The 14,652-nt window shown below is 48.3% G+C and overlaps 1 protein-coding gene across 2 annotated transcripts in view; it reads left to right on the top strand.

The window, feature by feature from the left end:
• LOC138553514 (integrin alpha-X-like) overlaps positions 1 to 14,652 on the top strand; it is a 1,247,842-nt gene that overhangs the window by 871,259 nt on the left and 361,931 nt on the right. For both annotated transcript variants that reach the window (XM_069642543.1, XM_069642544.1), the window contains one exon: positions 167 to 298. In XM_069642543.1, coding sequence (XP_069498644.1) covers positions 167 to 298 — 132 coding nt within the window. The remainder of the gene's footprint in view (positions 1 to 166; positions 299 to 14,652) is intronic.

Genomic DNA, 14,652 nt, shown 5'->3' on the forward strand with positions numbered 1-14,652 from the left:
ACACATAGAATCACTTATCTTCTGTATGTGAAAAGAATCCAAACTAACCATACGCCTCTAAGTAATAAAAGAAACTTAAATTGCCGGCAATTTCTAAAATAGGAAAAGTTCCAAAACACCCTGTACGTCAGAAAAATATATAACCTTTCCTTCTTGTTTCTTGTAGGTTTGCGTTCAAGACTCTCTATCACCAATAACTCTTGCTTTGACCTATACCTTTACCGGAGAACCAATTGCAGCTGCCAATAACATTCGGGGCATCCTAAACCAGGGCGCTCCCCAGAAAATAGCAGAGCAGGTAAGAGAAAGCCATTGACATCAGGATGTATGTTGCATGTTTCTCATGTATTTGGAGAGGGCAAAAACAGTGCTGCTGTTACAAGAGGAGGCAATTTGCTGTAAACCAATGGGCATTGGCAGAATTTGACATTAAAGTATGAGGGACCAGTGATAGAAAAGACTTGCGGAGCTGCCCCCAAGAGGCTACACGTTTGAGGGTTTGCTTTTTAAATGTCGATTAATTTGTCTAATGTGGTTTATATCAAACAATGTAGAGATTAATTACACACGTTTTAAGCAGGACAGAGAAGAATAGAAAAGATCACAAGCACGGACAATACATCAATACACATACAGCCTTTGCATGTTCATGCTTTAGGATTAGTATTGCTGTCTGTAAAATGAGTATTTTGCTAAAAATAAATAAATTGCAGTGTATCATTAAGAAGTCTGCAGAACATGGCTTCATGATAGGTCTATGACTATTTTGCCATTTGAATAGATTTATTTCCACAAATTAACGATCACTAAAATATTCCATGTGTATGACCCCCTCGTTAGAAAGTTCATCGTATTTTCTATCCAGACTACTAACTTCATACTTCACAAGATAAAATAATAGGGACTCTGTCTAATAACATTTAAATGTTTGTGGATTAAAAACAGATGTCTTAATGTCACAATTTGCAAATCCTTTTTTACGGTACAACATTAATTCATCGACTGTTTTTTTTGCTGACCTTTTTCCTCTAAAAATATAGGGGGTTGTGGGTAAGATTATATATCTAATATCTGACATTTCTCTGCCAGACATATTGGCTGGGAAAGAGCTGGACATATAAACGGAGGGAACCGAAGTGTGTTGCATGCTTTAGACTAACGTTCAAGCGATTCCAAGATGGCCGACAGCGGAGGCAGACATGTGTAAACATCTCTGTCCCCCATCAGGCCGCATTCGTAGCTGACAATAAAGCGCTGTCTATGGTGTCAAGGCATTGCTTCCGGTGACCCCGCAGGAGTGACTGAGCAACAGCTGGTGAGCGGAACATCCCTGGGTGCTGGAGGAGGTAGCTGAGTGTGGGCAGAGAAGGGGAACAGGTGATAGGGTGAGCAGCCGCAGCCTGCAGGGATGACGAACAGAGAGTGCATGCCCCGCCAGGGAGCGGAGGCAGCGAGCTGCATTACACAGTGAGCGCAGAGCGGGATGCAGCTCAGAATTCGATCGGCAGCGCATTAAAAGGGAAGGAGCGGTAAGGTGCCCCATGGTATGGACTTGGAGGCCACAGGATTTTGAAGGCAAACAGGTAATACTCCATATTGAGGCCAGCCAGGAGGGGGTGGCTAAGCTGTGAGTTGTGCTAGCATTGAGAAGTTAACAGACTCAATAAAGGTGTTCAGTACAGGTTGAGGTTCTCCCCAGGGATAGTGGGAACCTTGTAGGAAGTATCTGGAGACACCGCATGATCAAGGCGCTGTAATCACCAGGCCGGGCACAGCTAGCAGAATTAGACGAGATCCGGAGAGACCATAATTTAAGGTACTGGCAGAACTGTGGGCAAATTAGCCAGCATAAAGTACATTGAGAATCCTGTGGCTAAGTCAAATTATTGGAACGCCCCTAGGGGCCCAGGACATAGAGACAGTGCTCGCAGAGTGAACATATCCTCTCACTCTCATGTAAAAGACCAGGGGGAAAGTGGTGACAACTAATCTTAAAATTAGTAAGTGCGCCTTTTGTCTATAAACTGCAGACCTCCAAAGCGGCAGCTAAGTCGCTTAGCGCCTCTATGTGACAGCCTCAAAAACCTTATTCGCTTATTCCTAGAGAGGTCGTTCTTTTTGATACTACTCCTCATTTGGTAGAGGAAGAGGACAGGCCGCACAGAAAGGTAGAAGAAATTTCCCTCGTAGTGGACGAGGAAGAGGTGCGAAATCAGCCTTAGCAGCGGCATCTTTGCCCTCAGCCGCTCCTGTAGACGCCTCCAAATCACTTTGAGACCTTGTCACACAAGACCCCACCCCGGTGGGAGGCAGAATCTCTCAGCATCTGAATGAATGGCGGGGCATTACTTCAGATGCTTGGGCACTGGAAACAGTAGCTCAAGGTTACTCCCTTCCCTTGCTAAAAAGGCCTCAGAACCATCCACCGGGAACCAACTCTGCCAAAATTCCAGATCTGCTCCTGTTGCAGGAAATCTTAACTCTGCTAGAGAAAGGTGCAATAGAACAAGTACCTGTAGCGGAGAGGAACAAGGATTGGTACTCCCCTTACTTTCTCATTCCAAAGAAGGACAGAGGATTCAGACCCATCTTGGACTTAAGAAACTTGAACAAGTTCCTCAGAAAGGACAAGTTCAAGATGGTTACCCTTTGTCAGATACTTCAGGCTCTCCGACTACAAGACTGGTTGGTATCATTGGACATTCAGGATGCATACTTTCATGTGCCAATTCATCTCAAGCACAGAAAGTACCTAAGGTTCGCGGTTGGCAACTCTCACTATCAGTTTCGAGTTCTGCCATTCGGGCTGACCTCCGCCCCGAGGGTTTTCACCAAACTGGTAGTGGTGGTGGCAGCGAGTCTCAGGAGAGGGGGGATTCACATCTAACCCTTCCTGGCCGATAGGTTGATCAGAGCTTGTTCCCCCGAACAAGCTCAGGAACATCTATCAATCACCTGCCACTCCCTTCACAGACTGGGGTTCTCCCTCAATTACAAGTCCCATATGGTACCATTCCAAAGACTCCAATTTATCGGAGCAGTCCTGGATACTTCATCAGGGAAATCCTCGCCTCCCGAGATGAGAGCTCACCACATTTTGCAGATAGTAACAAAGTTCCAAAATGCCCAGCATCTGCCAGCCTTCGATTTTCTGAGGTTACTCGGCCTCGTGGCAACCTGCATTTTTCTTGTGCCAGAGGCTCGATGGAGAATGAGATCCCTTCAATGGGCCTTGAGGACTCAGTGGTCCGAAATTCTCTGGGAATATGTTGAATCTTCTGCAAGTTCCAGGCACAGTTGCCCAGGACCTTCTACGGTGGGTTTGCAACAACAATATTCTCAGGGGAGAATCTTTTTGGCAACCATGGCCGGAGATAACAGTAGTGACGGACACCTTACTCACGGGGTGGGGAGGCCACACCAATGATCTGACAATCAGCGGTCGTTGGTCTCCATCGGAGTCCAAACTACACATCAATCTTTTGGAGCTGAGGGCGATCAGACTAGCTCTGAAGGCCTTTCTGCACTCTGTACGGGGAAAGAATGTCCTGCTAATAACTGACAACACAGTGGCCATGTACTACCCCAACAAGAGAGGAGGCGTAGAGTCACTACCACAGTGCAGAGAGGCAATGGAGCTCTGGTTCTGGGCAATACAAGAAGGAAACTCTCTGTCAGCAGTTCACCTAGCCGAAGAGCAAAACACAGCGGCGGACGCTCTGAGAAGGCAGAGCACAGTATCCCACGAGTGTGGGAACTAGCTCAGGAAGTCCTTCAAGAGATCTTCACCCTTTGGGGAACCCCTCAAGTGGATCTGTTTGCGACCTCGGTCAACCGAAAGTGCGCTCAATACTGCTCAAGGGAATTTCCAGCAAGAGGAGCTCTAGGAAACGCGTTCATAGTGGACAGGGAATTTCCACTTTTGTATGCGTTTCCTCCAGTCCCCGTGATTCCTCACGTAATCAGGAGGTTGAGAAAGTTCAGGAAACCCATGATCCTAACTGCCCCGGATTGGGCCAGGCGGATATGGTACCTGGACATTGGGGGGCGTGGCCTAGATCCATGGAGTGAGAACGCACTTCTCTCGAGCTCCTGCCCCGATCCTGAGACCGATCCTTGAAAGAGTTTCCAATCTGTTCCGAGGGCGGAAATATTTATATGCCCAGCTGCATCATCCGATCCTGCACCACTTGAAGGTGAAATTTGTCAAAAACGGAGCCGGCAATACTTAAAACGCGACCTCCGCGCTCCAGCCCCCGGGAATCCAAGATGGCGGCTGCGACTCTGTCTTGAGCCCGCGGAGGGGGAGTGCCCGACAACCGGTGGGTAGAGAGTCGCTGACCACCCGCGCCACTGTCGGTGCTCGGACATCTGCACCCCATCCCGGTGCCGAGACTACCGCAAGGCGCCTTCCACCAGGGGCGCCCCGCCGCCGAGAGGCGAGGACGAGAAGGCAGCGGCTGGGGGCCCGGGCCGTCGCAGGCCCCTAAGTGAACAGTGAGTGCCGCGAGGTGTTACGCACAAACCCCAAGCCCCTTCGAGGAGGACTCCGCCACCGGGATACACTCATCCTCGGCGGACAATTCGGTCCGCGGCGCTTTGACGCCTTGATCCCGCTCACGAGGAGTGTCAGACAACTAGGGGAGACACAGAGTCGCTGACCACCGGTGCCGCCGTCGGCGCTCGGACACCGGTGCCCCCCACCCCTGCGCCGAGCTCATCGTGGGGCATCTGCCGCCCAGTGCGCACCACCACTGTGAGGTGAGGAGGGGAGGGCGGAGGCCCGGACTGCGGCAGGCCCCTGGGCGAACTGGGAGCGCCGCACGAAGAGGCGCACGAAACCCTCTGGGGACACCAGGCCCCTTCTTGGGACCCGGTGGCTGGTGAAAAATCATCCTCGGCGGACGGTTCGGCCCGCGGTGCTCTGTCCCGGCCAATCCAGACCACCACTGAACTTTAGCAGAGGCCGGCTGGCCCCGCGGGGGACGACCACACGATCTGGTGCAGACGACCCTATGGGACAGGAGTTCCCCAGGACACCCGGTTCTAGCCAAAAACACAACGCAACCCTACGAGCCCCGTGGCAGGGCCCATCACACGGTCTACCCACGCAGTGCAGCCGGAGGACAGATACTCGCATAGAACAGGAGGGCCTGGCCCCAGCACAAAAAACACCCCGCACCAACGGCCAAGAGGGGCTTTACTCCTGCGAACACTCCCCCACCTCCTGCATGAATGATGCACACCTAATGGGGGAAAACCGCACAGCACCGAGAGGGTGGACTACCCTCGGTAATAACCCATAAGCCCTGGTGAAAGGGCGACTCACGGGGTTCTGAGGTTACTTCACGCCGACCAAGAGCCTTCAGCGGACATCACACGCATTCCCACCAGAAACCCTCCTTAAAAAGAATGTCGCCTCCAAGACAAAAACCCAAACTCGTCACAATGGATTCCTTCAGCTCAGTCAGACCAAGACAACAGATGCCACAGGAGACAAGCTCCGCCGAAGAACTTCCGACTCAGGCAATAGATCCTCGGGACTCCCAAATCCTACAGGCGATAGCAGCTCTGAGAACATCCATGGAAGACAAGATTGGTGAAATAAAAACGGACATTCAATTGATGAGACAAGATGCGCGAAACGTAACCGACAGGATGGTCACCGCAGAAGCCTCTCTGCAGGACAACGTGGAGACCACACAGGAACTCAAAGCGAAAGTCAAAGAGCTGGAATCTACAGTAGCTCGACTGGAAACACGCTCAGAAGATGCGGAAGGCCGAGCCCGCCGCAACAATGTCCGGATACTAGGGATACCGGAAGATTCAGAGGGCCCTGGCCCCACCGAATACATTGAATCGTTGTTCCTACAAGAAATCGGGGCAGGTAAACTCACCCAAGGTTTTTCTGTGGGAGAGCTCACCGATCCCTTCAAAAGCGCCCACCCCCCAGATCACATCCGAGACCAATAATAGCAAAAATCCTAAACTTTAGGGATCGGGAGGCCATATTGAGGTTCTCGAGGGAAGGCGGCGAGATCAGAAGAGGCGGGGCGTCAATAGTCATGTACCCCGATTACACCCCTGTGGTACAACGAGCAAGAAACTCTTTCATACCAGTAAAGGCCACTCTAAGGAAACTCAACCTTTAATACATGCTGCTATATCCAGCGAGACTCAAGGTGCTTCACAATGGGAAGGCAATCTTTCTGGAAACCCCGGAGGCGGCAAATCTATGGCTTGAACACAACAACCTGGCAGAGGATGCGGAAGGAACGGCGAGAAGCAATAAACACCTGGGCAAGGTCAAAGACCACACGACTAGCTAAACGACATATCAACCATGATTACAACCTCGGAATGAACTGCATCGCCACACCAGGAAGGCGATGCAATCGGGCAGGAGCTCGAAGGGCCACATGCAAAACTGGCGAAGACCCACCCCAACCGAAGCGGTGCAGGTAAAATGCCTGCACACCACCCGAGCCGGAAGACCTGGAGAGGACTGGAAGACCCGGGGGCCCCCGAGCGTCGAGTGTTTGTATCGACTGCTGGGGGCAGTTTACTGTTGTTCTTTTCTGTTGATCCATTCCATGGGATGGAAGTTGTTCGAGTTGGTAAATCTCCGAAGGCAATAACACAACTGGCGGGATGGGGGGCTTGCTTGAGGGCCGAGATCGGCTGGACCTTGCAAAATAGTGCCGAATCGACGGCACCAGATGTCGCCATCTGCACTGCTGTTAGAAAAGGGGGTTCATTAAGCGGTTTGCGAAACCTAGATGGCAACGCACTTTAGACTACTGACTTGGAATGTAAGAGGCCTGGGCACCTACCTCCGTAGGAACAGGATTAAATCCTACCTATGCAGAAAGAGAGTGGACATCGCCCTCCTGCAAGAGACTCACTGCACCGCTGAAGCCGATGAGAAGCTCAGAGAACACTGGGGGGGACAAAGCTACGGAGCCCCTTACTCAAAATTCGCCAGAGGAGTGTTCATCTGGTTCAGCCCCCAGGTACCGTTTCTCCTACACAGGATGGTGAAAGACCCAGAAGGTAGATATCTGATCATTTGGGGAACTGTAGAACAAAGAGAAATATGTATAGTAAACTCATACTTCCCCAACAACAATATCCCAGCCCATCTAAGGGTACTTAGCACCCACATGTCACAATACCGGGACAGCTTCTTCTTGTGGGGAGGCGATTTCAACTGTGTCCACAATCCTGAATTAGATAGGTCTTATCCACCGGCAAATGGCTTCCCCGTCGCCCCTCATCACTGAATGTCATGACCAAGGAACTTGATCTGATTGATGCTTGGCGGGACCTTCACCCAGGCTAAAAGGGCATACTCATACTACTCATCCCCACACAAACTTCACACGAGGTTGGATTATTTTTTCATAAGTAGAGAACATATGCCTCAGATAGGCAGTACGCAGTACCTGGGGAGGACCATCTCTGACCACTCCCTGCTCCTGTTAGAATGGCAATACAACAGCCCCAGACCACCCATTCCGATGTGGAGAATGTCCGCCGAGGCCCTGAAGGATCTGACCTTCAGAGAGGAGCTCCAGGAGTCCATAGAGAATTATGTAATGGAAAATTCAGGCAGTGTAGACCAGATAAGTACGCTATGGGACGCCTTAAAGGTGGTGATACGGGGAGAAGCAATTGCAAAGGCAGGGGGCATCAGGAGAACACTTCGGGAGGAACGGAATCAGAAAGAGTTGGCCGTGCAGCGGCTAGAGTCCACCCCTATCGACACACCCGGGAGGGAGGAGGAACTAAGTTCTCTTAGAGAGGACTGCTCTAAAGCATGGGACAGACTGGCTAAGTTCGATTTTAACGTCAGAACTAGCAGGACACATGCAGAGGCCGATAGGCCGGGTCAGCTCCTAGCATGGCTCTGTAAAAGAGAACACCCTAGGCATACAACTACAGCACTACAGGATGAACAAGGCACAGAACACAGAACCCAACAGAGCATAAACGACACCTTTCAGAGCTTTAACGCACAACTATACTCCCACACACACAAAGTCCCACAAGATCAGATACTAGATACCCTGGAAGAAATCGGCCTGCCTCAATTGTCGCCAACACAGTCCGAAGCCCTAGACTCCGACATCACACCTGAAGACATAACAGAGGCTATTAGGTCTCTCGCCACTTGTAAGGCCCCAGGGTGCGACGGGCTCCCCCCAGAATTCTACAAGGCATATGAACCCCCCCTGACGCCCGTATTGCACCAGGTCTTCTCTGAGACATTCGAAACCGGTATCCTACCAGACAGCATGAGGGAAACCTTATTGGTCCCGATGCTCAAACCTAATAAACCCCCCGATAAATGCGACTCCTATCGTCCGCTTGCCATGCTTAACTATGATGTTAAAATATTAACGAAGATACTGGCTAAGCGACTATCTAGAGTGATAGGTGACATAGTACACGAAGACCAGAATGGTTTTGTACCTGGGCGTAACACGTCCCAAAACTTACGCAGGCTTCAACACATCATAGCTGAGACCAATACAAGCGAAAAACAACTCGCATTACTGTCCCTAGATGCAATTAAAGCATTTGATTCCATTTATTGGGAGTGGCTGGTGGCGGTTTTGGAGGGTTTTGGAATTGGCCAACGATTTATCAGATGGGTATTGATCCTGTATAATGAACCAAGGGCCAGGCTAAAATCTGGGAAGTATGTGTCGGACGCGTGGGATATTCACAGGGGCACCAGGTAGGGCTGCCCACTTTCCCCCATGCTCTACATCCTGGGCCTAGAACCCATCGCAATCTTCCTTAGGCAGCAATTTTTCGATGCAGGAATCAGGCTGGGCGGGATAGATCACATTGTCTCACTGTATGCAGACGATGTACTGATATATGTCAACAACCCCCACCTCAATGTTCCAACCATACTAGAGGCCCTTGACAACTACGCCAAAGTCTCAGGCATACAATTTAGCAAGACGAAATCCTGCATGTTTCCATTAGCAGCCCTGAGAAATAAAACCGCAGAAGAGCTTCCCTCAGTGGGCATAAAATGGGAGACTGAATCCTTCCGTTACCTTGGGATCCAAATAATGCACACCCCAGAACAAATGCACACACAAAACACCAGAGCTGCGATACCCAAACTGCGCAAGTCCATAAGTTTCTGGACTAAGCTCCCACTGTCCATGCTGGGTAGGGCCTCCATAACCAAGATGATCTTCCTACCAAGATTCCTTTACGGGTTCCAGAATGTGCAATTCTATATCACCAAACCCTTCTTCCAGCTTCTGGACACAATACTTAAGGAGTTTCTATGGGGGAGGGGCAGACATAGGGTGGCACTGTCTACCTTAGTACTACCACACAGGCAAGGAGGGATCCAATTACCGAGCCTCGAGAGGTACTACCTTGCAGCCCAGTTAAGCCATGTAACCAAATGGTTAGCAGACGGGACTACTTCAGAGACCCCCCCCACTGCAGGCCACGATCTCCCCAATCCGTCTGAAGGAATTGATCTGGGCCCCACAGACTTTGCTACACGATCTGCCTTTTCTGGCAACTCTGGGCAGGAAAATATGGCGTAGAACTGAGATGATACTGCACTGGAAGCAACCATACTTCCAAGAAGTACTAATACTCTCGGGACTCGATAAGTCTGTCACCACGCTTCATACTATCAGGCTCTGGGAAGACAAAGGGGTATATACTTGGGGCGATCTATACTCCGAAGGCATATTCAGGGACTTCACTGAGTTGCAGGAGGGAGAGGGCATTCACTCTGGCCAATTCCTGTGGTACCAAAAGATCTGCAAGATAGCACGCACGAAATGGGACACCTGACCAGAGGAACCAGAGGCAACCCCCTTTCTGACACTACTATACAGCCTGAGCGAGGGGGGAAGGGCAATATCCCAAATCTATATCCCAAATCTACAGTCTTCTCATTGACAACCCCAATCCCCGCAGTGATGCACTAAAGATCCGCTGGGAATCAGATATGGGACAAGAGCTGTCCGAGGTAGAATGGAGTAGAGCGTTGTCCTTTCCGAGAGAGGTCTCTAGAAACCAGAGATTTCGACTAATCCAATTAAATATGCTTTACCGCACATACTTAACCCCAAGCAGGATTGCGAAGTTCAATAAAACCGCACAGACACAGTGCACCTGGTGTGGGACAGAGGGAGCAGATCTAATCCACATGTTATGGAACTGCACCAAAACACGTAGCCTCTGGTCAATGGTGAAAAAAACCTGCGAAGAAGCGGAAGTCACTAGGTATAAATGGACCCCAGCTGAATGCCTCCTAGGCTGCTACCCCAGATTGGCCAAACTCAAATATGCGGTTAAGCTGATGGACTTGCTATGCATAACAGCCAAGAGGACTATCGCCATGGCATGGAAACGGCCGGCAGGGCCGAATCATAGAGCATGGCGCAAAGAATTCGAAAGATGGGCGACTGCCGAAACAAGAGATTGGGAGGACAGTGTGGCTAGATCCACACACGAGTCGAGCATGGCCCTTGCTGCATGGAAAGACACCATGTCCAAACTGTTCCATTCCTCCGATGATAAGCCCCCCTGAACATCTCCCCGGCCCTATCACATGACTTAAAGGCTGACCAGAACACTCGATAACTGACCCCCCCATCATTATCATTCTTGGAAAGCCCAAACCCACGCCCGTGGCGCCCGGCCACTCCCCCCGCTTGCGACCCAATCAACCATCGCTTGCCCTCGGACCGGAGATAGTTAATGTTTGATGTTTTTGTTATGTAAATGTTGTTGTTCATTTGCAAAGACAGAATTTCGTTGGCCACGTTGGTCAATCTGAATAGTGATTGTAATTATAAATGCCAATAAACAAATTTTAAAATAAATGGTACCTGGACATTCTGGACATGTCCATCTGCCCTCCAATACGTCTTCCACAAAGAGAGCTTCCTCTCTCACTAGAGGAAGATCGAGTTCTCCATCCAGAGGTCAAGACACTCAACCTTCACGCATGGTTTCTGAGAGGTTGAGATATAAGGATTGGAACCTCCCAGATGACGTAATGGAGATTTTGCTTTCGGCCAGAAGGCCAGCAACTAAATCTATGTACCAGTGTTGTTGGAATAAATTCAGTAACTGGTGCAAAGATAAGAATGGGGACCCTTTTCAATGTGGCACTCCTACAGTGCTATCTTTTCTATTACATCTGGCCAATTTGGGGCTCCAGATTGGGACAATAAAAGGATATTTGGCAGCGCTTTCTATATTCAAGCACTCCTCGGAAGATCCCCTAGATTATTCCATTTTTGAAGGGGCTCACAAATGTGTACCCCCAATACCTTTTCATATCCCTACTTGGGATTTGAATCTTGTATTGAAATTCCTAACTTGTATACCTTTTGAGCCTCTACACTCCTGTCCTTTCAGGCTTTTAACACTCAAAACTGTCCTTCTTATAGCCTCAACATCAGGCCGCAGGGTTAGTGAATTGCAGGCTTTCTCATGCAAACCACCGTACACTACCTTTTACAAGGATGAGTTAAACCTTTTTTCTTGCTGAAAGTAGTTTCTGACTTTCATTTGTCACAAAAAATCACACTTCCAACCTTCTATCCTCCTCCTCATTTGGGCAAAGAAGAGGAGAGATTACACAGACTGGACCCAAAAAGGAGTCTGAGTTTTAATATATCAAGACTGACAAGGTTGCACCAGGATGACCAACTTTTTGTGGGTTACACTGGCCATAAACTGGGATTAACAGTGACAAAACAAACAATATCCCGCTGGATTACTTTGGCTATAGTAGAGTGCTACAGATTAGCTGGCAAAGACTCACCGGAGGGACTTTGTGCCTATTCCACAAGGGTTATGGCTACTTCCGCGGCTCTGAAGAGGGGAATCTCTGTAATTGATATTTGTTCAGCTGCAACATGGGCATCAATGCACACCTTTGTTGAGCATTATTGCTTAGATGCCTCTTCTTCCCAGGAAGGTCTGTTTGCAAAAGCTGTACTTCATTCCGTACATGATAAAAATAATTAGTACTCCCACCTCCAAATTTTACTACTGCTATGGGAGTCTATCATAGATGAGGAATACGTGGGAGAACACAATCCATTTGAATAACAAGTTATTTATCAACTGTAACATTCTTTCGACTGGATGTTCCTCCCACGTATTCCTCATCGCCCCTCCCATCCTACCCCGCAGTACAGTTTACGTTATTTACACTTCTCGTTCACGAAGAGCTTACAGTCTGAGGCACGCCTGGGTGTTCCTCGAATGATAGCACGAAAAAACAGAACTGAAGCAAACGGGCGTGGCACGAGCTACTTATACGGCTGGTGACATCGACACGCTACGGAGACCGTTGAGGGACATCGACATCACAACCTCGTGCACAGCGCCCTCTGCCAAATTTCTTTTTCCGAAGCAGCGAAGCTGGTGAGATACGAATATCATAGATGAGGAATACGTGGGAGGGACATCCAGTCAAAAGAACGTTACCGTTGGTAAGTAAATTGTTCTTCTGCACGCATTCAAATCTACAAATGTATCGCCTCTATTTAAAATAACACAAGGTAACCTAAATCTAACACTTATCCCATTTTACCATAAATATTGTATTTGTAGCAATTAGCGAAAGTGACAGAAATTACGATGATGACGTGCCCAGCCCCCAGTCAGTGGTGTGGCGGGCAAAGTTCGAATTTTTCAAATTTCCCAACATTCCCCCCTTTAGTTAATCCATTAACTACCAACCCAATTTCCAAGTTATCAATCTCACTAATTTTATGGAGCAAATTTTCACAACCGTTTTTCCCATAATCCTCCGCTAGACAACCCCAATTGGACTTATCATTAGTTCTGAAATCTACCCATCGTTCTACACATTCATTCCAACCTCGGGAAGGATGGAAATCCCCCTTCTTCCATTCCAAAATCAGTTTGAGTGCCCATGTGAAGTGAATTGGTCCTATACTTAGCCTTAGACAGGGTTACAAGAAACAAGGCAGTACTATTGGGTATCTGAGTCGAGCAGCATCTAAGACATAAATGAGAAGAGCAAAAAAGTGCTAGAGTAAAAATCGAAACAAGTGAAAGTACTTTTAAGATTATGTTCATCCATAATGGCATACAGGAGAAATGAGAGTCCAAAAAAGTATTGCCAGTAATTCCCACCTCCCTCTCCATGGCCCCCTTCAGAGTTTGCAGTTCAGTAATTGTTTGAGCCAATGTTCCGTTATCTGAGTCATTAGGAGGCACATATGGCACAATCCACCCTCCATAGCTGTTAGGAGGTCCAGTATGTATCGATTCTGTAGGGCTACAAGATACAAAGCCCTAAGTTCTTCTTTGATGGCACTGAATGCTAACACAGAGGTATTGAAAAATAGCAACTGGTAATGAGTTATTTGAAGCCATTTTGCAGTGACAGAGGACTGCACACCTGGGCCAATAGAGGAGAAAAAGGTTTCAGTACTGCTAAACAATCGAAAGTGATCAGGAATGATTGCTAGAGCCTCAGAAGATGCTGCTGACACATAGTCAGATTTTCTCGATCTCTTCAAAAAGTCTGTTTCTTCAGAGTCCTGCAAAATTCATAGATTGTCCATGTCCAATGACACAAAGGATGCAGGTGGTATGGGGCATAAAGGGGGCGCACAAATGTGGATTCAGACTGTGTCCGGTGGCTCTTTGCAGAACCACGAGGACGGGCATGTGCAAAGTGGTGATGCTGCATACACCTCTCCAGGCTGGAGGTAATTTTTTATACAAAAAGGGCCCACATGACCAGAATAAATTGAGAATCGCTGCTGTACCTCCAGCCAAATCAGGCACCGTGCCATTGCCCTTAAAACACAGAAAAAACATGTAAGTAACTAGATCTTAACAGGTTTCTCAGGCTCCTTGAGCCATGTCAAGAAATTCACATATTTCTTCCAGACTTTTCCACATGCCAAATTAGTTTGACCCACCCCTTCTTCAGAGAGTCTCGCCATCCCTCCAGCCTTGCAACTCATTACCCCTTGCTCCCATCTGTTGTCCACGAGTATCAAACCCTCAAGGTTAAGCGGCACTATTTGCGTACACCGAACATCTTTGCGATCTTCCCGAGTTGAGTTTGAACACTGTTCATCGATCGGAAAGAACAGAAGCTGCTACAGATTGCCCTGAAACTGCCCTCGAACCTGCATAGGGCTAGGTGCACCAGACAACGTGCATCTACTACTTAAACCTCATCAAGAATAAATAATCTAGGAACACCAGAGGCGTGGGTATTGAAGGAGCAGATGTAACATGACTCAGTTACTCTCTCCCTTCTCACTCTCTTCAAGTGTTTGTACCATATATTGTCAGCTGCAAAACTGTGTGCTTCATTTACAATTTCTAAAGTCCCATCAGAATCATCAGGTGCAAAATCAATATCTTAACTTTGTTGCATTTCCAATTGTGCGTCAATTGTACACAAATGTCCCAATGTTTCCTCCCCTGTACACATTCCTGTTCAACACATTTGACCCAAAAAGAAAAAAGAAAAGAACTGTATAAATTGCCGAACACATTGTCCTTCTACAACCAATTCCTACTAAAACCAGTCTAAATTAAAGACAATTTATAAAAAGACAATTTATTAAAAACAATTCTTAGGTTTTCCTA

This window comes from Ambystoma mexicanum, unplaced genomic scaffold (assembly GCF_040938575.1).
Source record: "Ambystoma mexicanum isolate Mex_15411 unplaced genomic scaffold, UKY_AmexF1_1 Mex_scaf11, whole genome shotgun sequence".
Taxonomy (NCBI): Eukaryota; Metazoa; Chordata; class Amphibia; order Caudata; family Ambystomatidae; genus Ambystoma; species Ambystoma mexicanum.